This window comes from Numenius arquata, chromosome W (genome assembly GCF_964106895.1).
Source record: "Numenius arquata chromosome W, bNumArq3.hap1.1, whole genome shotgun sequence".
NCBI classification, from domain to species: domain Eukaryota; kingdom Metazoa; phylum Chordata; class Aves; order Charadriiformes; family Scolopacidae; genus Numenius; species Numenius arquata.
In genome coordinates, this window is record NC_133615.1 from 3,095,814 (window position 1) to 3,122,548 (window position 26,735).

The 26,735-nt window shown below is 44.5% G+C and overlaps 1 protein-coding gene across 1 annotated transcript in view; it reads left to right on the forward strand.

Moving 5' to 3' along the window:
* The window catches only part of LOC141476740 (dymeclin-like), a 219,126-nt gene that overhangs the window by 153,262 nt on the left and 39,129 nt on the right, over positions 1-26,735 (forward strand). Inside the window, exon 14 of the mRNA XM_074165548.1 lies at positions 23,810-23,912. Within this exon, the coding sequence (XP_074021649.1) occupies positions 23,810-23,912 (103 nt within the window). The remainder of the gene's footprint in view (positions 1-23,809; positions 23,913-26,735) is intronic.

A 26,735-nucleotide genomic window follows, 5' to 3' on the forward strand; every position in this document is an offset into this window, starting at 1 on the left:
GTTTAACAAGGGCTCTGGATTTCCCAAGACTGGAATTTTTAAATGAAATTGGATTTTTTTTTTCCCCCTAAAAGATATGTCCAAGTCCAGCCACAGCCATTGGCCTTGAAGGGAGGAAGTAGCTGCGGGAATTCCTAGGGCTTGTGTCAGACGAGCTGATCAAAGTGGCTTCTTCTGGCATTAAAAATGGGAGTAACGGGCAAATTGCCATGCGGGATTTAGTTATTTTGTTTGTCTTACAGATTTCTTTAAAAGGCTGCATTTTAATTCAGAATTTTTTCGTTACAAATGCTATCTTCCCAGGTACTTATCCCCCAGGTGATCTGACCCAAATAATACAAAAGAGCACAAGTTGCCAAAAATATTGCGTTTTCACAGACAGAAAAGAACTTTGAAAGGGAAAAAAAAAGTGCAAAAGCGATGTTCTTTCTATATAATAATCCTTATTCCTCCCACCCTGGTAAAAATTTATCACAGCCATGATCTAGACGCGTTCTGCCACATTAGCATGTGAAACTAAAACACATCTCGATCGGACGGAATTATTTTTAATTGAATGCTTATGAGCCCACGTTCCCAGGAGATGGAATTGGAACAAAATTACTTTCACACGTTGCCATTGTAGCAGTATGTTCAGAGTCCGGGGGTTTTGCGTTCATACGTAACGTCTGGCAATTAATCAGGATTGGGGAGGGTGGCTTATTCTTTTATAAGTATGTAAATAAGCTATTGTTTGGAAACTAAAAAGAGAAATATTCCGTAGCTTGCCTGAAGAGTTCAGGAGAATGCTAATAAAATGAGTGTCAGACTGAACATCGTTTGATAGTTTATAGCTGAAAGCAGAAAGGATTTATGCTCATGGAAGCCAATTTTCTTCTTAGACCCAAAAGCCTTACTGAGGTTCAGCTCCTCTGTAGCATCTGCTGAATTTCCAAGATGCAGGACGTCCCCTCTTGGGTGGAGAATGTCAACTCTTGGGTGGAGAACGTCTCCATGTAAGCCAATTTGCTGCTTAGACCTGAAAACCTTAGTGAGGTTCAGCTCCTCTTTAGTATCTGCTGACTTTCTGAGGGTGCAGGATGTCACCTCTTGGGTGGAGAACATCCCCTCTTGGGTGGAGAATTTCACCATGTATGTCAATTTTCTGCTTAGACCGAAAGGCTTTACCGAGGTTCAGCTCCTCTGTAGTATCTGCTGACTTTCTGAGGGTGGAGAACGTCACCTTTTGGGTGGAGAATGTCCCCATGTAAGCCAATTTTCTGCTTAGACCCAAAGGCTTTACCGAGGTTCAGCTCCTCTGTAGCATCTGCTGACTTTCTGAAGGTGCAGAATGTCACCTCTTGGGTGAAGACCATCCCCATGTAGGCCAATTTTCTGCTTAGACCTGAAAGCCTTACTGAGGTTCAGCTCCTCTGTATTATCAGCTGACTTTCTGAAGGTGCAGAATGTCACCTCTTGGGTGGAGAACATCACCTCTCCAGCAGCTTCGATAAGTCACTGTCACTTGGCAGCATGGAGTGCAACGTGGGTATTCTTTGTTTTGTCCACCTCAGTGACGCACTCTTATCTGTTTTGGTTTCCCAAACAGCATTGCATGAACTTTAGCCAGTGAAGGCCACTTAGTAAAATGTGTAATTATTGCCTAAATATAGAAAATTATTCACTTGGAAAATAACAAGCATATGTTACTGATTCAAAACATCTTCCAGTTTGTCAAATTAAAGCGCGGATTCTCACCAAAGCTACATTTTGGCTTATGCAGGAGGTCCTCTTCATCATGAGCTCTCCTTGCAAATCAACAGCCCGCGGCTGTGATTCCAGCACTCGTTACGTTCGGATGAAATTAGTGGAAAGTACTGATTGCAGGTAGAATTATGACAATAAGAATAATAATTGTGATGAAGCTGTTCCAACCAGAATGCCTGAAGTTAGGCATCCAAATGTATACTTTTTTTTTTTTTTTTTTCCTTTTAAATAGTGAGGAGTATCTACATCTTGCAACGCATTGAGAACTAAATGCTTAATCCGTACACGTGGATGTCTAGAGAGAGATCTGGGTGTCCACCTGGAACTGGGTAGTCCCTTAAGTACTAAGATATTTCCAAGAACTTTGCAAAGCTTGAGTCTAAAATGATTCACAAATTCCCCCGAAGAATGGTGGAGGGAATAACTCTGCAGATGTCTCTTGGAGACGGAGGTGTAGGTGATGAAAGGGATTCAGATCCTTCAATATGAACAGAAGTGATGAATGAAGTTTTGGTGAAGGGCCGAAGAACCAGAAGCAACAAGAGATTTATGTTGTTAACGCAGGAGACAAGACATTGGCTTTTAAGGTTGGATTCCACTCCATCAACTGTAGAAAATTTTAGTCCAGCGGTAGTTTTTAATCAATAAACCCAAGAATCAATAATGCAGTTAAAGAAAGAAAAGAAGAAAGAGAACCCCACAACATAACTCTTAACATCGTAGGTGGCTTTCACTTGAAACGTAGTTTGGTTTGTGGGATATTGTGCATAAAACGTGTGGTTGAGGAGTCTGATTTGGGGCTGATCGTGCGAGCAAACTTGGTTGTCCTACATGTAACACCTGACTTCAGCGTGCTTCGTGGCACGTTAGTTTAAAAGTGATAGATCCAAGAGATAAACTTTTTTGTAGTAAAATCCAGATTATTTTTTTCGGTAAGCCCAGGCTGTCTCAAAGCAGAGGTTGTCATATGGGCTTCAGAGATGTTCTCCACAGGAGCCACGGGGTAGAACTGCGTAGTGAAAATACATGAGAGTTCTCATTTTCCTAATTAATTGCTGCTCCAAGTAGCTTGAGTGTGGAAAAGTTTTTTTAAAAATATATATTTATTTAATATCTGATTAAAAATATAAGTGATTAAAAGTGTCATCCTCGTGGTTCTCCTTCCAGTGTCGTTCTGGGTGGTCTCTCAGCTGGTCAACTGTTCGATTTAAATCAGGGATTCTCCAGCAAAGGGGTAAATGCCACCAGTGAGGGGTCATAAGCACGTTGCCTCAGAGCTGCTGTCCCCCAAAGACCTGGCCTGGCTCCCTGAGAGGACACGGAGGCTGTACAGCCCCTGGGCAGGATGGGGAGAAAAGGAGATGAATGGAGGGAGCAGGGAACGTTGTCCACCTGCTTCAACGGAGGTGTAGCTGCTAAAGACTTGGAAACTGGCATCCAGATCCATTCATATTGATATAAATGACCCAGAACATTCCAGATTTGCAGAATTAGTAACTCCGCAAGAACTATTTCTTTTGTTCTTTTCATTTCCAGCTTCTAATGAGAACATCCAACTACAAGAACTGTCATTTCTTCTCACATTTCGGTGTCGCCATTCCTCACCACAGCCTGTTTGACCGAGAAATGCAGAGGTGGGGGGAAAAAGATTGGGAAGGGGTGGAAATTAGTCAGCTTTTTATTCTAATCCTCCGAAGGATTGATTTAAGTTGTGTAAGGAGGTTTTGGATCCCCGCTCTACAGCAGGATGTAGAGCTGCGAGCTGTTCTTAAGTGGTTTTGTTCTTTCGTGTTTGTAAGCTGGATTTGTGAGAAAACATCGATGAGAATGCTCCCACTGCACCAGCCGCAGATCAGGAAAAGCAGTGGGAGAGGAAAATAAGAGCAACCACAACTGGTTTCCAAAGATGACTAATCCTGCAGCCCCAGTGTAACCTCCAGGACAGTGATTAGCGTTTGGCTTTTCTTCTAAATGCTGGAAAAGTTTTCTGGGGCGTCAGCCTAGTTGAAAACTAGTTCAATACGTGTACACTAATGAAAGAAGATTTTAAAGTTTCCATTTAATGTTCCTGCCTCACGTACTTGGTTACTTGAAATACTTCTAGGTGCATAACGTGTGGTATCACATCTCATCTGTGTTCCTTATTACTTATCAAAACAATGTCATGGAAGAGGAAAATCCAGTTTTGTAGGTAGGATGAAAAAAGCTCTTAAGGGAAGTGACCCGTCAAGAATAGTGTGATAGATTTTTGACTTCCAATTGGTGAAAATTCAAGCCTTAGTAAGCTTGCATCGAAGTGCAGTCCAGCTTCACAGAATCCCAGAATGATATGGGGTTGGAAGGGACCTCTGGAGATCATCTAGTCCAACCCCCTGCCAAAGCAGGTCCACCCACAGCAGGTCCCACAGGAACATGTCCAGGCGGGGTTTGAATGTCTCCAGAGAAGGAGACTCCACCACCTCTCTGGGCAGCCTCTTCCAGGGCTCTGCCACCCTTACAGCAAAGAAGTTCCTCCTCATGTTTAGGTGGAAGTTCTTATGTTCCAGTTTGTGCCTGTTCCCTCTTGTCCTGTCCCTGGGCACCACTGAAAAAAGACTGGCCCCATCCTCCTGACACCCACCCTTGAAGTATTTATAAGCACTGAAGCTTGGTGGTCTTCACTGAGAAGTGAGCCTCAGAGGAACCTCTACCCTACCGAAGGTGAACCTCTACCCTACCAAAGGTGAACCACAACCCTACTGACTGTTAGACACCACTAAAGTTCTTGGTTTGTCTTCAGTAGTGCATAGTCCTACAAAGAGCTGTGCTTTTTTAAATTAAAGCTTTACTGTGAACCCTGCTGTGATTGCTCCTCAGTTTTGCAGAACAGTTTTGAGAGAATTCACCATAGATATTTTACTTTCCTCCACGGTGCCAGAAGATGCAAGTGTTCACCCAGCAGAAATTAAAAATTGGTTGTAAGGGCTTTATAGTGCGATTGTGCCTTTGGCAAAGTTTCTACACTGGTTGGTGTTTGTTTCCAGCAGGCAGTTGTCCTGCAGGCAATGTTTGGCCATGCTCGTGGTGATTTCGGGGAGTCCCTGAGTGGCTGAGGTTGGAAGGGACCTCTGGAGATTGTAGAGCTGGTTGTGCAGTTCTGTGTCCAGTTTATTTTTAGTATCTCTAAGGATGGTGACTCCACAAACTCTCCACAAACTAACTTGTTTTTCTATGTTTAAATGCAATTTCCTGTATTTCAATTTGTGCCCATTTCCTCCTGTTCTTTCTCTGGGCAGCACCGAGTATGCCTTTGTCATAGAATGGTTTGGGTTGGAAGGGACCTTAAAGATCATCCAGTTCCAACCCCCTGCCCTGGGCAGGGACACATCCCACTAGACCACGTTGCTCAAAGCCCCGTCCCTCAAAGGGATGGGGCATCCATAGCTTCTCTGGGCAACCTGGGCCAGGGTCTCACCACCCATCATCATTACAACCTCCCATCAGAGGTTTGTATGCACTGAGATCCCCTTGAGCCTTTTCTTCTCCAGACTCATCAATCCTAGGTCTCTCAGCTTCTCTTCCCATGTCAGATGCTCCAATCACTTAATCGTCTTTGTGGCTCCTTGCTGGACTTGGTCCAGCATGGGCATGTCTCTTCTACTGGGGAGCCCAGTGCTCCAGATAAGGCTTCCCCAGTGCCGAGCAGAGAGGAATGGTAACCTCCCTTGATGGGCTGGCAATGCTCTGCCTAGTGCAGACCATGGTGCTGTTGGCTTTCCTTGCCGTGAGGGTGCATTGCTGGCATATGTTCTACTTGGTGTCCACCAGGACCACCAGGTCCTTCTGGTCAGCCCTGGTATTTCCTTTTGAGCTTCACGAGGTTTCTGTTGGCCTGTTTCTCCAGCCTGCCCAGGTCCTCCTGAATAGCAGCACAACTCTCTGGTAAATCAACCTCTCTTCCCAGTTCTGTGTCACCTGCAGACACACAAGGGTGTTTTCTGCCCCATCAACCAAGTCATTAATGAAGATGTTGAAGAGCATTGGCTCCAGAATCAATACATGGGGTGCACCACTCGTAACTGGCCTTCAGGTGGACTTGATGCTGCTGACCATAGCTCTCTGAGCCCAACCATTCAGCCAGTTTTCTGTCCACCTCCCCGTCTATTTATCGAGCCTCTGCTTCATCAGTTTGTCACAACTAGAAGATACTGTGATTATCTTGATTTTTCTTCGCATCTTTACACACCTTTGCTTGTCACCTGGATAAATTTAAATTCAGAAAGATATCGATACGTGCCTAGAAAGCCACGTTGAGTCTCTTAATACCTTGGCTTTTTATCCCATTGTAATATGTTTGTATTTGGTCCCCTTTTGCTCCAACTCCAACCCAAAGTGGTGGGGAATTAACGTCCCAACCCATGAGGGTTGTACTCGCTTTTTATATAGAACAGAAAACTGTTGGTGTTTTCTTTATCGTCGTGCTAATTCCGTTCTTGGAAGCGTTTTCTTTGCTTTGGAAAAAAACACAGAATGACCTGGAACATCACCGAAATTTGTCTTTTTCAAAAGTACATTTTTGGGGAGGGCATTTTTTTTCGTAGGAATTTGGGAGGATTTTCGAAATTGATAGAGGCAGAGAGAATTGCCGTGGGGAAGAAGATGTATAAAGCTGAGTGGGAGGTAAAGCGCAAAAACGCAACCTCTTTTCTCGGTGGGAACGAGGTTAATTTCCAAATGAATTGAAGACAATGTAAATTTAATTACTGTGCAACACGAGGGACTGGGACTTAAAAAAAATAAATATATCATGTTGGTTTTTGAAGACGGAAAAACATTGCACAACTGCGAGAATGCTGAAATGAATCACTAAATCAAATCTGGATCGGTTTTCCCACCAATCCCGAGACTCGAGTGTGTTTGTCTGAAGGCAATAAAATAACCTCTCTTTGGAATGATGAGTTCGGGAGTGAATAAGGTAATTTCGGATGACAGCGTATGTGGGAAATAATGACCCTTTTCCTACTGAAAAAGTAACGAACAATAACTTCGAAGTGTTACCTAAAATAAAATCTGCTTTCTCTTGCATAAGGGCTCTTCATGCCCATGGAACGTTTCTAAATCTTACCGGTAACGTCTGTAACACCTTTTTTAACTGAAGAACAAAATTTAAAAAGCCCGACAGGGAGATTAGAGTGAAAAAACGCGATTGCATTTTAGCTCTGTCAAGGTTAGATTACGAAACATGGGTGAGATGTGCTTTTTGCTAAATATGGCAAGTACTTTGATAAAAGAAGGAGGGATGGTCAAAAATGGAGCTCCTTCGGGGTGCTGACAGGGCTTTTCCTGCTGTGACCCGCGGTGATTTTCGTGGCACGCGTTTGTCGTTTGGGAGAGCAGCTCTGGTGATGCAGAAAAAAGCTGGGCAAATTCATTGCTCCAAACATTTTTCCTTCTTTAAAGGCTTCCAGATGATGCGTTCTGTAACTGCCATCTTCTTGCAAGGACAAGTAGCTTGAGCTGTCTGTAATATAGTTCTAAAAATGTTCTCTTGATGTTGAAGACCACGTTATGTTCTTGATACCTATATGCCATACTCAGGAATTGCATTTGTAGCTGTCACAGAATCGCAGAATGGTAGATGTTGGAAGGGACCTCTGGAGATCATCTAGTGCAACCCCCTGCCAGAGCAGGGCCACCCAGAGCAGGTTGGACAGGATCCCATACAGGTGGGTTTTGAATGTCTCCAGAGAAGGAGACTCCACCACCTCTCTGGGCAGCCTCTTCCAGGGCTCTGCCACCCTCAAAGGAAAGAAGTTCCTCCTCATGTTCAGATGGAATTTCCTATGTTTAAGTTTGTGCCTGTTACCTCTTGTCCTGTCACCGGGCACCACTGAGAAGAGTCTGGCCCCATCCTCTTGCTACCCACCCTTTAGATATTGCTCAGCATTGATGAGGCCCCCTCTCAGTCTTCTCTTCTCCAGGCTGAACAGCCCCAGGTCTCTCAGCCTTTCCTCAGCAGAGAGATGCTCCAGTCCCTTGATCATCTTTGTAGCCCTCTGCTGTCCCCTCTCCAGCAGTTCCCTGTCCTTCTTGAACTGGGGAGCACAGCACTGGTCCCAGTGCTCCAGATGGGGCCTCCCCAGGGCAGAGCAGAGGGGGAGGATGACCTCCCTCCACTTGCTGGCCACACTCTTCTTTATGTCCCCCAGGATGCCATTGCCCTTCTTGGCCTCAAGGGCACATTGCTGGCTCATGGGCAACTTGTCCACCAGGACTCCCCGTTCCTTCTCTGCAGAGCTGCCTTCTGGCAGGTGAGCCCCTAACCTGAGGGACCCGAAACCAACCAAGGACCTTACAGGTCCTTGCTCTATATTTGCATGGGTTGTTTTCTCTTTTATGTGTTTTTTAAGAGCTGTAGAACAAGGGGGGAGAAAATCACTGACCTTTCCAAGTTTAGGACACGACGTTAGGTTGGGCAGCTTTACTGTTCATCATAAAGATGCATGAAAGTAAAGCAGATGAAAGGCCCTGGTGTTACTCCTAACACGTACGTAGGAATGATCTGGGTGCTGTTGAGGGGCTCTAGCTACCAAGAAGAAAGAAACAAAGAAAATAAATCAAAAAAAAGTTGACTAAGAGAAATCAGGGAAATGCCGTGGGCCGGCTTCCCAGGACGTTGGCGCAGCTCTTGTACTGAACTGGGCAAGGGCAGGCTGAGGCTACCGAAAGCCAAGTGAACCTCCATGTGGATCGTTAACTGTAGCTTTTTCCACAGTGAACTGAACTCTTACGAAATGCTTCATTATCCCTTGTTTCGTTCAGCATCCGCTGCTGTTGGATTCTGACCGGGTATTAAAATCCCTTAAAAAAAAAAATAATAAAGAAAAAAAAAAATCAGTACTCTTGGTAAATGTTTTCTTTCAATGACACGGATATTTTTCAGGATAAAAAGACCTATTTTTTATTTCCTATCTATTTTGACACAAGTTTTCCTTTGGAAAGAGGTTTATTTATGACTGGCTGCATTTTGCATGTTTGGATCTGGGTACATAAATCCACAGAAATTCAACAAAGGGGATTGATGTTGACATTACATTGAAGGATGTAGACAATTTTTACTTGGGATATTTATTGTTGAAGCACATTGTTATTACGCTTTTACAGGAAATGTTTAGTAATAGAGGTTAAAGTTAATCTTGGTCCGGGTGTTGAAAAGTATTTAATTTATTACATTATTTGGCGTTATCCTGCGTTTTTCTTGGATTTTTCCTTTTTTTGAGTAGTAGTACTTCCATGTGCCTCTGAAAATTTTAAGTGTTTCGATCTCTTTCAACGTATGTAGACCTGCACGTCGGTGTTACTTCCAGTTAAAAGTAATATTTCCAAGAAATATCTCTCTTGGAGGAAGTTGTATGTATATACGTATGTGCATACACTTCTTATAGAAAGCTCTATTCTCTGTTCCTCTCAATGTATTTCACATCCAACGTGATTTATTCAGAAAGGAACGCGTAAGGAAAATTTGAAAATTGCCTAGAAATTCTGTATTTGCTGGTTTGACTACACCTTCCTTGGGAATTGCAGTTTGTGTGAAGGAACAGGTCGAGAGAGGTCATCCTCCCCCTCTGCTCTGCCCTGGGGAGGCCCCATCGGGGGCACTGGGTCCAGTTCTGGGCTCCCCAGTTCAAGAAGGACAGGGAACTGCTGGAGAGGGAACAGCAGAGGGCTACAAAGATGATGAGGGGCCTGGAGCATCTCTCTGATGAGGAAAGGCTGAGGGACTTCTTGGGTCTTTTGAGTCTGGAGAAGAGGAGCCTGAGGGGGGATCTGATCAAGGCCTATAAATACTTCAAGGGTGGGTGTCAGGAGGATGGGGCCAGTCTTTTTTCAGTGGTGCCCAGGGACAGGACAAGAGGGAACGGGCACAACCTTGAGCATAAGGAGTTGGAGCATCTCAACATGAGGAGGAACTTCTTTCCTGGGAGGGTGTCAGAGCCCTGGAAGAGGCTGCCCAGAGAGGTGGTGGACTCTCCTTCTCTGGAGACATTCCAACCCCGCCTGGACACGTTCCTGTGGGACCTGCTCTGGGTGGCCCTGCTTTGGCAGGGGGTTGGACTAGATGATCTCCAGAGGTCCCTTCCAACCCCATATCGTTCTGTGATTCTGCGATTCTGTGAACATCCTTCTGAATTATGGAATCATAGAATTGTGAAGGTTGGAAGGGACCTTTCAGATCATCGAGTCCAACCACAAATATGAGTAACTGCCTGGTGAAATGGCAGGGGAATGAACAAACTGCTGCTCCGACGTTAGCTTTTTTTAGTAGTGCAGCTCAAACTGCATAAATTTTCTTTCATGCCAGGAAATACAGTTAAAAGCAGATTTTTAAAACCAAAATCACTAAACAACATGGGTGGAGCTACTCTGCTGAAGAAGGTTGTAATACACTCAAGTCAATATATTCTGTTTTACGCACTTTGCTGCATTAAAAATAACAATTGCTTTGATCAGCGTTGAAATTTCACTCCAAGTTTAGGAAATAATAGATTACGGTTGTCTGTGGAGGTTTAATTCAGCATGTTTGTTTCAAAAGCAAACCCGCCATCTTTAATTAAGTGATTATACATTGTTTTCTGTTCTGAATCTGGTATTATTCACTGCTTTGGTTTTTTTTTACGTCGTCTTTATTCCCTGTGTGGCCTCATGGCACACTGAACACACACCATCTAAATTCTGTCCGGAAGACAAAAAAAATACTCATTTCCTTAATTACTGATATTTGTTTCTTAGATCCCGTGATACTCATAACAGTTTCTCAGTGGTTCACAAAGAAAATACAAAATATTTTATGGATTTGGACTTGAAAAAAGAAAATACTACCCATTCTCTACACAGTTATGGAAGTTATCTACAATTCCAAATGCATTGTCTTTCAGATTTTCTTTCTTTCTGGGGTGTTAGAAGTCTAGAAATGACCTCATTGTTATGCAAGAGACAGTCCTTGCATCCAAGGTCACGTTTGGGAACCCGTCTTAGTGGTGAGACCTATGTCTGCTTTGAATTTAATAAAATCAGAGGATGGTTTGGGTTGGAAGGGACCTTAAAGACCATCCAGTTCCAAACCCCTGCCATAGGCAGGGACACCTCCCACCAGAGCAGGTTGCTCAAAGCCCCATCCAACCTGGCCTTCATTTTTTGGGTCATTTCTGTAAGGTCCTTTGCTTTACTGCAGAGTCCTGATAGGTCTAATTGATTTTCTTCCTTTCCTCCGAAAGAAGTGTTTCCAGTTGAAAAATGGAGAGGTTTATGTCAGTAGAATAAGTAAACTCACTTATAATAATTATGGAGAGGCACATGGAGACTTCCTGAGACCATTAGTGGGATGCTATTAGGATCACTGTGGAGGTAGGAGGACATGATCAGGAGGGACACCTGACCGAAGAGAAGGTCAGTGCATGAGGAAAACAATAAAACTCATTCTGGTGGAGCAAGAATGGCAAAGAGACCTTTAAGACAGGGCTTTGAAGAACGAGAAAGAGAGGAAGGAGATGAAGGAATAAGTGCCCTTGCAGCCCGGAAAGCCAAGCGCATCCTGGGCTGCATCAAAAGAAGTGTGGCCAGCAGGGTGAGGGGGGGGATTCTATCCCTCTGCTCCACTCTGGGGAGACGCCCCTGCAGGGCTGCCTCCAGCTCTGGGACCACCAAGACCAGAAGGACATGGACGTGTTGGAGCGGGGCCAGAGGAAGCCACAAAGATGCTGTGAGGGCTGGAGCCCCTCTGCTGTGAGGACAGGCTTGAGAGAGTTGGGGGGGTTCAGCCTGGAGAAGAGAAGGCTCCGGGGAGACCTTAGAGCCCCTTCCAGTCCCTCAAGGGGCTCCAGGAAAGCTGGGGAGGGACTCGTGATCAGGGAGGGGAGCCATAGGACAAGTGGGAGGGTTTTAACCTGAAAGAGGGGAGATTGAGATGAGATGTGGGGAAGAACTTCTTTGCTGTGAGGGTGGTGAGACCCTGGCCCAGGTTGCCCCAAGAAGCTGTGGCTGCCCCATCCCTGGAGGTGTTCAAGGCCAGGTTGGAGGGGGCTTTGAGCAACGTGGTCTGGTGGGAGGTGTCTCGGTTGGAATTGGATGATCTTTAAGGTCCCTTCCGTCACAAACCATTCTATGATTCTTCTCTGTGAGATGCCAGCAGTGAGGACCCTCGGTGACGGAAGCCCAGTTCAAGACTCGTGTTTTGCTTAAGCCTTAGCCTAAAGAGGGCTGTTAGCAAGGCACATACCGTGTGATCTTCTGCATATGGAAAGAGTCTGTTAACTCCTAATGAGGATCCAGATTGGTTCCTGTCAGAGTGGGTACAGAGAGACACAGCAGTTCTCTTTAGAAGTGACCCCAGTACATATGTACACGCACACCCAGTGCGTTTGAGCGAAACCATACCAAATAAAAACAGCTCCAAGGATAAGGATTTTGGACCTTAGGTTTCGTGGCAGCGATGTCTTTTTAATTCTCTTGTTGTTGTTTCATTGTTCGGAGCCTGTCTTTGGGTTTTTGGGTGGGAGTTTTGCTCAGGCTGCTTTCTCCGGCAATTTCCTCTGATTCTCACCCACAGAGTTGTGTCCTAATTCAAGACAAATGTCTTCTCTCAGCAGCTACGAAACACCCTATTGAATTAAGGAGCAAGTGGATGAAATGGAAATACTGTGGACCCTATTGCCCTTTCCGTATTCTTACAAAATATTAACAGGGCGAACAGAAGGAACATTGAAAGGAGTTACCTTCTCGCCTGGAGACACCTAAGGCAGATTCAGGGATATTTAGCTCGGGATAAACCTTATAATTAGTCTGAGCTTTACAAACATGTATTCTGTTTGTCCTGGAATTCTTACGTTTCCCCCCATGGCTTTAAGCCATCCTGAATTTAATTTACCACTTGCCATTCTCTCGGTAAGAGAAAAATTTCCATGGGGTGGGGGGGGGAAGGTGTGGGAGGTTACATCTGTAGTAGATCGAAGTCTGGTTATTGAGTTTATACTTTAATACGGCGTGGAATTAGAAAGACTTTGTTTCTAAGTGGTGCTCCTCATCCTCACCCGAGTCTTAAGTGCAGTTAGGAGGATGTTAATTGGCGTGCCAGGCCAAAGGGGAGTGAAATTACCTGTACCATGATACAGGGGAATCATAGAATCATAGAATGGTTAGAGTTTGAAGAGACCTTAAAGATCATCTAGTTCCAACCCCGCTGCCATGGGCAGGGACACCTCCCACCAGACCAGGTTGCTCAAAGCCTTGGCTTGAGCCTGGCCTTGAGCCCCTCCAGGGGTGGGGCATCCGCAACTTCTCTGGGCAACCTGGGCCAGTGTCTCACCACCCTCACAGCAAACAATTTCTTTCTGCTATCTAACCTAAATCTCCCCTCTTTCAATTTAAAACCATCACCCCTTGTCCTGTCACTACACTTCCTGACAAAGAGTCCCTCTCCGGCTCTCCTGTAGGCTCCCTTCAGATATTGGAAGGCTGCTATGAGGTCTCCCCGGAGCCTTCTCTTCTCCAGGCTGAACAACCCCAGCTCTCTCAGCCTGTCTTCACAGCAGAGATGCTCCATCCCTCTGATCATCTTCATGGCCCTCCGCTGGACCCCTTCCAAGAGGTCCATGTCCTTCCTGTGTTGAGGCCTCCAAAGCTGGACACAGTGCTCCAGGTGGGGTCTCACGAGAGCAGAGTAGAGGGGTAGAATCACCTCCCTTGACCTGCTGGCCACACTTCTCTTGATGCAGCCCAGGATGCGGTTGGCTTTCTGGGCTGCCAGTGCACATTGCCGGCTCATGTTGAGCTTCTCATCCACAAGCACTCCAAAGTCCTTCTCCTCAGGGCTGCTCTCCAGCCATTCTCCGCCCAACCTGTATTTGTGCCTGGGATTGCCACGTCCCAGGTGCAGGACCCTGCACTTGGCCTGGTTGAACTTCATGCAGTTTGCAAAAGCCCACCTCTCCAGCCTGTCTAGGTCCCTCTGGATGGCATCCCTTCCCTCCAGCGTGTCGACCATGCCACCGAGCTTGGTGTATCAGAGTTAGGTTGATGGTTAGACTAGAAAGGGGGAAGGGTTTTACCGCTTTCCTTTTACTTCTCTAGCGATAGGAGCATCAATTCCCCAACATCCCTTGGAAAGTGGCCCCGAGCTGCCTAACAATTTATGCCTTCAGTTGAAAAATATATTTCCCGCTCTCTGCAAAAGAAACTCTGGGCTTACTTTGGTAAATATTTACTTTTGTCTCAAGGCATGAAATTCCTTGCTTCCATGTTGTTTTTTTTTTCCTCGTCTCTTTGTCTTTTCGATTCCATTTTAACAGGAAATCCTGTTTGTTAATGCAAAGCCTCCATTAAGTTTTCCGAGTAACCACTGAATTTGCTTCTAGACTTTTTCTGCAAGTGTGTCGTGACCGAGTGGTTTTCTACTTATTAATAAGAAAATTTCTTTAGGAGGCAGAATTTGGAATGTCTTTATTGTACATCAGTTACAGATCTCCATTCATGTGTAAGCAATGGCAGATAAAAGAATACTCTTTCAAATTAATCAGAAGCTTTTGTTGTCAGCTAAAGATACCTTGAAGTACTTCATTTATTTTGATCCAAGTTCAGGACTATAGAATTAAAAGGGTAGTCTTTGATGATTGCTGTTTAACGGGAAGATGGGATAGAAATCATTTACAGAATCACATGGGGTTGGAAGGAACCTCTGGAGATCATCTTGTCCAAACCCCCTGCCGAAGGAGGTCCACCCAGAGCAGGTTGCACAGAAACTTGTCCAAGCGGGGTTTGAATGTCTCTAGAGAAGGAGACCCTGCCACCATCCTGGGCAGCCTCTTCCAGTGTTCTGCCACCCGTTTGTTTACCCAGGTTGCGTTAAAATCGTGTGTGATGCTTTGGGATTTGGCCTGACGTAGTAGGCAGCTGAGGCACGCGGCCTGTTTCCAAGGGGACACAAACTTATATTTTTGAGAAGACACTAGACAAAAAAAGTCAAAAAAAAGTCTTGTCACCGCCCGGCAAAGTCGGAACGTGGCAATACCAGCCTCACGTGGACCTTGTGCTACCTGGGAGAAACCCTTTAAACACTCTTTGGTGAGTAAGTCCATCAATGATGCCCATACAAAACCCTTTTATTTGCATATATGACCTTTTTGGAGACGGCTCACCCTAAATCTCTTGGTTTCACAAGGGATTTACTATTAGGTGGACCTAATAGTAAATAGTAAATACAGCAGAGCTTTATTCAGCAGAAGTTAGTCACGCTTCACTTTTACAAGATCAGAAAGAAAGATATAAAGTGCGCTCTTGTTTTCTGTTTAGCAATTTGACGTCTTAATTGGTTACTTTCTCCTTCCTGGGATCCTAAATATCTCCCAGGCATTACAGTTGGGCTCAAGTAAATAAGAGCGGTGTCCCTCCGTGGAGTCAACTGCCCCTTGGAGTTCTCCACGGCTATTCTCTCCAGTTATTTCTATTTACGTGTCATTATGGCTTGGATAATTCAAACGCAAAACGCCTCAAGGGCTCTTCAGTAGACATGGGCATTTTGGGACTTAGTGATTCTATTTTTCTGCAGTTATTCACGCTAAATGGATTTCTCCCAGGGCCTGGTTCCTTAAGTGCTTACAGAAACCTTCTCCATCGCTCCCGGAAAGGCTGGTCAACTGGCCCTACTGCACTCGCTTGCAACCGGTCCCCCCCCATATAGAGCTATAGGCCAATACGTTTATTGTATTTCATACGAAACACGGTGCATTTGGGTTGATGTGACCTCTCATGTGACCATACATGAAGCCTTCCTCGAGCAGATTCAGGTCCTCTGATTGGAAATATCTGTGCCGGTGTCTTATCCAGTACAGGAGTAGATCTCTCGTGCCGTAGCACTCTTTATTTTTTTGCTGTAATCCGTTAAAAAATAGGTCAAACCCAAGAAATGTTCACATCTACAGGAATTAAGGTACGGTTTTAACTTTGAGATGTCAGGTTTCAAGACGACGATATTTTTAGAGCTTGCTATATAAAGGCGGGTGGGTTTTTTTTTAACATGATTATGGCGTTCGTGCAGGCATTGTAAAACCCTATTGTTTAAGGAGTATTTGCATAACATGGTTTCGGTGTTTTAGGGCTTATATTTAATTCTTTAAAATTGAGAACAATAGTGCATTTGGCACGTATGTGAGAGCGGAGAGAAGGAACAGCACGCAGTACTGCTGAATTGTTCGAGAACATTCATCGTCAAATTTTTTGATCCGTGGAACTGGTTTTTTTCCATCGCCAGATAGTGGTTTGTGTTTGTGTGCTCTTGGGTTTATTTACGGGGTCCTTCTGAACCAGGAGAGTGAGGAGAAAAGATTTAAACCGCCTGAATTTCCAAGCTTCAAACAAATAATATTGAGCAGCACTTTAGCCCTGAAGTAATTCTGTACCCAGGGCTTATAGGATATTTTTAAACATTCAGATAATTGGAAATTTGTCTTCTTGAGAAGCTCGCTGTCATTTGTTTTGGGAGAACTTCAATCCTTATCCCTTCTTTCTGTCATACAGCTCCATCTGACCTTCTTCTGCTCCTACTCTCTGACCCTTGGTTTTTCAGCTTCAAAGGTTGTTCATGTCTTCCTCACCCGAAGTTGTAGCTTTTTTTCTCCTTTTTTGGGGGGGTCCAGTTTATTTCTTTCCAGAATATCTAAAATGTTGCATGTGAAACCCATCTTTTTCACGGTGTGTCTTTCAAACCTCCCCTAGTTTTGGTTGACGTGGAGATCTGCTATTTGTGGACCTTGGGACGTTTGGCGTGTTTTGACCCCGTCGGTTGGGTGATCTCCGACATAAATCTTCCTTTCTGTAAGCCGAGCAAGTGTCACTTCCCGTCTGTCTGAATACACACCTAAACTGCTTCACATTTTCCACAAGGTTTATGAAATTGCTTATTTTATTGAAATATTGCCCTGTTAATTGTCAAAGATGGGACAAGTGACAGACGTGTTACTCTTCTTGCCTGTAATGGTGCCGATGCACCAACGTAAGAATGCAAAGGTTTAATTCTGGAGATACCTTTGCTGGTTTTACCTTCTCCAGATGTTTTTAACGCTACAAAACCCACAAATACAGTGAATGGAGGTGTCTCCCAAGAGCATTTGTTGTCTGCATGTTTAATCAGATTATGTAGCATGGGAAAAAAAGAAATTAAATTGTATAGAAACTATACAGTAGTGTTTCTTCCATCTCTTTTGATACAGTATGTGTAGACCAGTACCTAAATCCATGTAGGACCAGCAGAGACCACTTTGGTCGTATAGTCTGACCTCGAACATAAACCAGACCAAAGATGAAATCAATTCCTCCTCCTGGGCTGGGATTTCTGGAATTTCTATGTTTTTTCTATCCAGTCTTGGTTTAAAGACTTCCATCACTGTCCCAACCCATGGACTACCATCCCTGGTAGAGCCAGACTGTGCTGTGCGTGGACACCTCTTCTCCTGGACATGGGGTGACCAAGGGTTGTCCCCAGGTCCATGTCTTGTCTGTCATTCCCATGTCTGGGCTCAGCCTGAGTGCAATAAAACCTGGATGCAGTTTAGGAGGAATCCCAGTCCAGCTTTTCTGTGTGCTATTAGTGACTTGCAGAGCTTCAAGGACCAAGTGGAAGGGGACTGGCAGAGCCCAAGGATGGTGATGCCACACCAATGGGTGGCTTTGAGTTTGTGTTCAAAGTGCAACCTCCTCCTCTTCCCGATGTGTTGTAGCAGAGATGCACTGGGCTTCCTCCCATGGGAGCCCTGACAGTGTAAATAGGATTTATTGTGCCTTATGCCTAGTTTGAACCACCTCTGTAAGTCCTTTGGAGTCCTCAGCACAAGAAGGACTTGGACCTGTTGGAGTGGGGCCAGAGGAAGCCATGAAGACGCTCCAAGAGCTGGAGCCCCTCTGCTGTGAGGACAGGCTGAGAGAGTTGGGGTTCTCCAACCTGGAGAAAAGAAGGGTCCGGGGAGACCTTAGAGCCCCTTCCAGTCCCTCAAGGGGCTCCAGGAAAGCTGGGGAGGGACTCTTGATCAGGGAGGGGAGCCATAGGACGAGGGGGAAGGGTTTGACACTGAAAGAGGGGAGATGGAGATGAGATTTCAGGAAGAAATTCTCTGGGCAGCCTGTTCCAGGGCTCTGCCACCCTCAAGGTAAAGAAGTTCCTCCTCACGTTTAGATGGAACTTCTTATGTTCAAGTTTATGCCCGTTACCTCGTCCTGTCACTGGGCACCCCCAAAAAAACCTGTCGTGCTTTATCTTATTTCTACTCTTATTGGAAAAAAATTGAGTGTGCTTGACAAGGTCTGGTTTTCTATGCCAGGGATACGAATGGGTCTCACCATCGCTGTTTCATTATTACGCTCAGGATTATCTTGGGTCGTCCTATTGAGTTTCTTAAAATCAAGTACACTGGTACCTTTCCATCTCATTGTCCAAAGCTTTCAGAAAGCTGCAAAATTTGGCAAAGTCTGAGTTTGGATTTGCTTCCAACTTCTAATTTTAATTCCCTTAACTTTTTTTCTAATTTTTTAGTTAAAAAAAAATCCATTTTATACATTCATTTTTTTTTTATGTGAGAAGTTTACTTTATAAGCTGTTTCCATCTGCTGTAAATCAGACTTTGTGCAGAACTTGCAGAAGCTTTTTTTACTTTTTTCTTCATGATTGTTGGCTCGTGATTTTTGGTTGACCATGAAGAAAGTTGTTAAATGAGTTCCCATTATTGGCTTTTTTTTGCTTTTTTTTTTTTTTTTTTTTTTTGGATCCACGGGCTTTGTGGAATTGGCTTTTTGAAAGCATTAAGTTCATGGATTACTGGTTTGAATTTTTGAATTTTATTGTGTGTGCAAATAATACTTAATCAAATCACTCCTATTTAGGCAACCATTACTGTTTTGGCTGTAATAATTTCTTTATTGATTGAGATTCACCCTTACAACTTCATCTGGGTAGAGGGAGTTAAGAGACCGATGCTTTCTTAATTCCTAAAAATCAGAAAAAGACCCTGAGATTGTCGTTCAGCCTTGAGTCTTCCTCATTGGTTGGGCTCGTCCGTGGCGTGGTTTGATGATCCGTAATAGATGCCAGTTGTTATTTCATCTTGCTGTTATTCCAACCTGTTATTTTGCTTTCTAAACAGTGGTCCTTAAATGCTTCTGTGAGTGAGAGATGGGGTGAGGTACCAAGACATTTTAATTGTTCTGAATATAATTTGTTATTGTTATAAAATCACAGAATCACAGGCTGGCGGGGGTTGGAAGGGACCTCTGGAGATCATCTAGTCCAACCCCCTGCCAAAGCAGGGTCACCCACAGCAGGTTGGACAGGAACGTGTCCAGGTGGGTTTTGAATGTCTTCAGAGAAGGAGACTCCACCACCTCTCTGGGCAGCCTCTTCCAGGGCTTTACCACCCTCAAAGGAAAGAAGTTTTTCCTCACGTTCAGATGGAATTTCCCATGTTCCAGTCTGTTCCCATTGACCCTTGTCCTGTCACCAGGAGCCACTGAGAAGAGTCTGGCCCCATCCTCTAACACCTGCCCTTAGATAGTGCTCAGTGTTGATGAGGTCCCCTCTCAGTCTTCTCTTCTCCAGGCTGAACAGCCCCAGGTCTCTCAGCCTTTCCTCAGCAGAGAGATGCTCCAGTCCCTTGATCATCTTTGTAGCCCTCTGCTGTCCCCTCTCCAGCAGTTCCCTGTCCTTCTTGAACTGGGGAGCCCAGAACTGGACCCAGTGCTCCAGATGGGGCCTCTGCAGGGCAGAGCAGAGGGGGAGGATGACCTCCCTCGACCTGCTGGCCACGCTCTTTTGAATGCTCCCCAGGAGACCGTTGGCCTTCTTGGCCACAAGGGCACATTGCTGGCTCACGGTAGTTGTCTGTATTGGGTGAGATCAAAGGGCTGTCAAGCTCCATAGTGTGTCTGACAGTCAATGGAAAAGAACGGAAGGAAGAAGAAAAGTATTCTGGGAGAAAACTCTGGATGCTTGTCAACCTGTGCAAGCTGCACATGTTGACATATATATATTTATATGTATATGTGTATATACGTATTTTTCATATAGGCATATATACATATTTTTCAATTTGATATCAGCTTGATTTTTAGTGGGGTAAAAAATAGAAGTTTGACTAAGACACATGAGGGAAATTTGGGAGACGGTCTTTATTTCCACTTCGGCATGAATTGACACTTGTCTCGTGTGCCTTGTTTTGGGGAGGGGAACGTCCTTGTTGTAAAACATCGTTGCCGTTTTTAAATCGCATTATTCATGCCTTAAAAATCCAAATAAAGCCCCAAACCTTCCAGGCACTGAGGATGGGACTACCACATAATCACGCATCTCCTTTAGAAGGCAACGTTTGTCGACTATAAAAGATTTTTATGAACTAAATTTCATGCAAATTCCTTTTGAGGATTGTAATTAAATCTGTTTCGATACTTTAAAAACTAAGTTGATATTTTTCAGGGTGGTTTTCAGCGGTAGAGAGAGGGGAATCACAAGAAGTGAATTGCTTGGTGGTGAAGTTCTACACCATTTCAGGAGGCAACGCTGCTTCCTTCAGAGCTCCAAATTCATCAGTTAATCACAGCATCTGGCCTTAATTTCTTCTCTTTAATTGTAGCGTTTCTGTGGAGCTCTGGGTGCAGTTCGACATGTTTTTATTCTTAGCATGGAAAAATTCCTGCCTACGTGTCCCTGCCCTCGTGCTCCTCTACGGGATGGTTCTTTGAGAAGGTTGACCAACTTCTGAAGAAGAGAATTGTGTTGGGCTGGTTTATTTTAACCTGAATATTGGTGTTCTGGGCAGAGGTCCCAGGAAGAAGTGTCCCAGCCCAGGTTGCGAAGGTGATGAGATGTGGTAGGAAAGCAAAGCTTCGCAAGGGGTGAAAGACAAAAACTGGTGCCAAAGACAACCTACAATAGAACATGTCCCTTCTCTCCTGCTTTGGAAATAGAAATCAGCCACCAGGGCTTGCTTATGCCATAAACGAGCACTCTAGTTTAGTTACATCATGCTTAATTTAAAAAAAAAAAAAAAGGAAAATATTTAAGGAAGCAAAAATAGGACATAAAGAAATAGTCTTCCATCCTTTTCCTTTCTCCTTCTTTTTGCCGGTTCTTTCCGTCTGTCAGAGAACAGAAATTTACTCTTCTCTCTTCCGATTCCATGTGGAATATCAATGTATGTGCATTTTCCTCTCCACACGTATTGAATAAATTCACTTTTCAAAATTGTGATCCCACTTCTCTGTGTTTAAATTTCTTTGATAGCCAAAATGCTTTATGCGTTTTGGAGAAGAACCTACTTGTTGGAAATCCTTGCTCTTCCAAATTCTTCCTCTCCGTGAAATTATCTGTATCTTCTGAAGCCGAAAGACACCAGATTTAACCGGTTCTTGCTACACAACCCACACACCCCCCCCATAAGCATCACCAGGTTGGTTTTAACCGATTATTCTGTCTCCGCAGCACTAGATGGTGCTGATGACAGTATCTCTGAGCCTTCAAAACCACCAGTGATTGGAAAAGCAGTGCTGCTGGTTCAGAGCAAGGACCGCTTTGCAAATCCAAATCTGAATTTCGACAGAAACACCAGTCTGTGAATACAGAAGGGGGAAAGATGGAAACCCTTCTGGTGTATCTTATTTCTGCGTTGACTTCTTTTTAACAGGGAACGTTTTCTAGTGGTTTTTGACTAATAGTTGTGAATTAGTGGGAGGTTGGCGATTGGTCCCAGCAATGACACATCTCGGCGAGGCTGTGTTGGATAGCATGCAGAAAAAGAATAAGATTCTGGTTTTCATGATGTCAAATATATTGTGTTACCCTGAAAACACCAAATATTCTCAACCCTTGTAACCACCACGGAGGTCTTGTAATCTCATCTGACGTTCTTGCCGTATCGGTCCAGTTGTGATTATCACCGCCCCAGCGATAGTGTCCTGGTGGGACTGGGATTTGGGTGGCTGTGGAACCAGCCCTGGTTTCAACCGTGCCCATTCCTCGTGCTGAACCTTGAGGAAGGTACAACCTACCCAAGGGCTCTCATCTGGGTTCATTAGATACCTTAAGTGTGGCAAAGGTTGTCCGTAAAAGGAAGCTATTAATCTGTTCTAAGAAATATCTGACTGAAGAGGTGTTGGGTAATGGTGGAATTTATTGAGTTGGCGCTTGGGAGGTAAGATTTGGGCTTAAGAAGCGTAACTAAATCCTTGTGGTGGTGAGAAGTGTTGGAAAAGCCTTTTCCCGAGGCTCTTGACAAGCAATGAGGGGACAAACAGTGATACTCCGAGGAATCTACTCCTACAGTCTGTGAAGGACACGATATCAATGATGTACGTTAAGTAAAAAAAATAATAAGGGGACTTCTTCAAATGCTGAGCATCCTTTCTTGAGGCAGAGAAGCTTTCCAAACACTGAAGCTGTGCTCCAGCTCTAAGAAGTAGAAGCTATCTAGAATATAACACTGAGGTAGTATTTCGCTACTTAGTTTTTTAATTACTAAACTGACTTTAATTAATAGCACCTTTGCTGTGAGGACAGGCTGAGAGAGTTGGGGTTGTTCAGCCTAGAGAAGAGAAGGCTCCAGGGAGACCTTCGAGCCCCTTCCAGTCCCTCAAGGGGCTCCAGGAAAGCTGGGGAGGGACTCTTGATCAGGGAGGGGAGCCATAGGACGAGGGGGAATAGTTTTAAACTGAAAGAGGGGAGACTGAGATGAGATCTGGGGAAGAACTTCTTTGCTGTGAGGGTGGTGAGACCCTGGCCCAGGTTGCCCCGAGAAGCTGTGGCTGCCCCATCCCTGGAGGTGTTCAAGGCCAGGTTGGAGGGGGCTTTGATCAACGTGGTCTGGTGGGAGGTGTCCCTGCCCAGGGCAGGCGGTTGGAACAAGGTGATCTTTAAGGTCCCTTCCAACCCAAACCATTCTATGATTTTGGAACTGAATCTGGTGAACTAGGAGTCTGCCACTGCTCCTTGTCCCAAGAGCAAGAGTAACCAGCCCTAAGAGCAGCGTGCTGAGCCATTAGTGAATTTTTTGGTGCTTGTTTGTCAAGGCAGCCTTTTTACCCTCTAAGGACCAACGCGGTCATCCTAGGAAAGCCTGACAGGAGTCCTGCAGTGCTTCAAAAGAAGCCAGAGAAATGTTTTTAAATACAGAAATCCTTAAAACACATGACCTTTACCAAGATGTGAAGAGGGGAACATGGGTTATCTGGGAACTGAAAGCCATATTTGAGATATCCAGTGGCTTTACAGAATTATTTGACTCCTTGAAGCTACTGAGCGGTACCTGGTGGCCTTTGTCCACTGCTTCTGCTGACATCTCATCCCTCCTTCCACCATTGCAGTCAAGTTACATTCTCCTTTTATATCAGATATCACAGCCTCTGTGAGTGTCCTCGCTGTGCTTTTTTTTTGGAATGGACAAAAAAAAAAATATCTTTATTTCTCTGTATGTATATGGACCTCTGATTTCACAGGTTGCTTTTAAAGCTGAGGGTGATGCTTTATTCCTTGACTTAGGCTAAAATGAATTTGAAAAGCACTTAGACGATCAAACTGCCAAAACTCAGCCTCCAAATACCCAAAGCTTCCGTCATATACTTGGATTCTTCCTGTACCAAGCAAATAGGTTATTGAAATGAATAATAACACAAGATGTTTAAGGATACATTGCAATATATTGCATGAGGTGCTGAGCTTAAAAATGGCATTTTAGTCAACACATGAACGAAAATTGCATGTAGACCATTACTTCTGTTGTAGTTTGACTTTTTAAGAAGGTAACCGTGACCGTATGATGCTCTTCACGTCATTTATTGTATAGAACGCTTCTCATTCAAATTCTGCTGTTGCTTAGCCCAGATGTTAAAAAAAAAACAAAAAAAATAAGTTCTGCAATTATCGTGCGTTGCATTTTTTAAATTTCCTCATTCAAGTTTGTGTGTGTAATAAAACATCTCTTCTGACGGGATATTTCAGAACGCTATTGTGAAATGATTTTAATCCCCCCCCCCCCCCCTTTTTTTTTTCCCCCTCCAGCTTATTTTCTTTGCTGTCTAAAAAACACAACAAAGTGTTGGAGCAGGCGACGCAGTCCTTGAGAGGTTCCCTGGGTTCAAACGACTCTCCCCTTCCCGATTATGTGAGTATCGAGCTTCCACATTTTGGTGGGTGCTTCAAAACAGAAGCGGGGCATCCCTCAATCTCCAAAGATTTATCGAAACGGGTGACGGCTCAGTAACCACCGACACCAAAATACAGGAACCTGTATGAATGATGTCATGTCTGAAACGTCTTTTTTTTTTTTTTTTTAAAAATAAAATTACACTTACAAATGGCAAAACAACACCACGACTATTCCTAGCGCGAAGACTTACTGTACCTCATCGGCTCGCAATTCCCGTACAGTTAAAAAACACCATTTTTAAGAACGGGCCCTTGGCATCCGCAGGAGGTTCAAATGCCTACGAATTCTTGAAAACGATTCCCTAAAAATGCTTGAAAAACAATTCCCAGTGAGCTTTTGGGGGAGCGCTGCAGTCGTGGGACAAATTGGTATGTTCTGAAGATGGGAATACGTAGAGTCCTCTTCGGTTTTACTGAGCCAATACCCACAAATAGGCAACAATTTTGTAATTTAATTGCACGGCTTGTTGGAAAATCTCTAGTTTCGGTACGAGGAGATGTCTTCCAAGGACTTTGAATAATATCTTTGTACTGCTGAAGTATCGTTGGTTTGTACTCGTTTGAACTCTCGCTGCGAGGCTGTGTGAAAAAAAGTCGATTTATCGGTTGCTCTGGATTTTTGAGGACGAAAAATGTAACAACTGTTTTATTTTCAGCCTTAATACGTGTTCCAGGACATGCCTTTTTGAGACTTTACTGTCATATTACTCTAAACGTGAAGTAGAAAAGTGCCTAAAAAAGATAATTTGACGTAATAATTTAATGGCTTAAATTTGATTTAACTAATTGGGGTTTTTAATGTGCGTCTTTCAGCTATTATTGCTGACACGTACCATACAAACTAGAGGCACTTCGTTATTCAGAGACACGCGGGTCTAGAATCATAGAATCATAGAATTGCCTAGGTTGGAAGGAACCTTTAAGATCATCTAGTCCAACCATAGTCTAGAGAGAGAACGGATCGGGTTTTTCCTGTGTATTCCCCCTCTCTTTCCGTGCTCTAATTCACGTGAAGCTCCTTACGACACCCGTGGTTTTAGGGCTTCTCATTTCTCTCCCAGAAGTTGCCATCTGACCTTTAATTCTTGGAACTTGAAACACTTCAGCAAGAACCTCCTCGAGTTAGTTTGTGGTTAAGGAGTGGGAGATCCCACTTCTCTTTGCGTGGTAAGGTGATACACAAGCTGGATAAAGCTCTTTCCTCTGCATGGGCTCGAAAAACTGGAAGCTCTCGAGACTTCAGACACCTCGAAGAGGATTTGGTGGCCCTTTCCCATGGCTTCGCTTCTCAAGGAATAGGGGTTCCTGGTATAGGGGCTTCCACTGCGGTATTTTGGATGCATTTTTGAGTGTCGTGCTTGATAATGCTCTTGGGGCTGTATTTGTCGGAGGTGATTAACCCTAGTGTCATGTGCGGTTCTGGTTTTAAGCAATTACACTGCTACATGTTCAAATACCTCCCGTGGTCTCATGGGTCTTTATTGAGCTCTCCTGGAGTGCTGTGGGGCTTCAGTTGGCTTTCAGGGCAAAGGGAGGCTTCTTTGGTGGAGGTGATGGCTTTTCATACCGGAGATACATGGTACCATATCATACCAGAGACAAGAAGGCTCCGGGAAGACCTTAGAGCCCCTTCCAGTCCCTCAAGGGGCTCCAGGAAAGCTGGGGAGGGACTCTGGATCAGGGAGGGGAGCCATAGGACGAGGGGGAAGGGTTTGACACTGAAAGAGGGGAGATTGAGATGAGATGTGGGGAAGAACTTCTTTGCTGTGAGGGTGGTGAGACCCTGGCCCAGGTTGCCCCGAGAAGCTGTGGCTGCCCCATCCCTGGAGGGGTTCAAGGCCAGGTTGGAGGGGGCTTGGAGCAACCTGGTCTGGTGGGAGGTGTCCCTGCCCAGGGCAGGGGGGGTTAGAACTGGATGGTCTTTAAGGTCCCTTCCAACCCAAACCATTCTATGATTCTAGAGCTGGTTCTACATAACATGCAGTGCCCCCGCCCAGAGGGGTTGGAGTGAGCGCTTGGGACAGGGTTTATGGGCACAGGAGCTCCATAAACTGGAATTGCTGCTAAAGGCTGTGTATTTTGATACCAACCTCTGAGTCGTTGTGGTTAAATAACTGCCAAGCATCTTCAGATCCCTGGAGAATAGGGCTGAAATAGGGCTGAAACACTAACTTCTATGCCTGATAGAGGGACTGCAGTTGTATATGGCCTGTTGTCAGAATATTGATTTTATGAAAAGAGCCTTATATTTTCTTTTCTAGACAAACAAATTACCATCCCCGCTGTTCAGAGGAAAGAAAACAGCATGATACACACATGTGTTTGTAAAAGAGCACATATATATAAATACCTATATAAGTGCACACACCCATAGGCATTAATGTGAAGATATCTATGTGTATATATTTCAGGATGTGTAATAATTTGGTGCTTGAAAACGATTTTATGGATTTTGGGCTTCTTTTTAGCTTACTGGATGCAAACTCTACTGCAGCTGAGAAAGGACCCAAGTACGTAGTTATCCCCGAGCAGACGGAGCCAGCTGAGAAATGCAGTTTATGGGGAAGCGCTCTGGAGTGCAGCCTGGAGATTTAGATGCTTCCCTGAATTTCTTCCCGTTTATTGTCGGTGCGACGTAGGGAGGGAGGGGACAAGGACAGCAGTTGGAAAGATTGCTGTAGGGGAGAACTGAAGTCCATTGCCTGTATTTTGGAAGAAGAATGTATACTTTTATGCATGGCTTTTTTTTTTTTAATGTCCAATGGACATTTTTTTAATG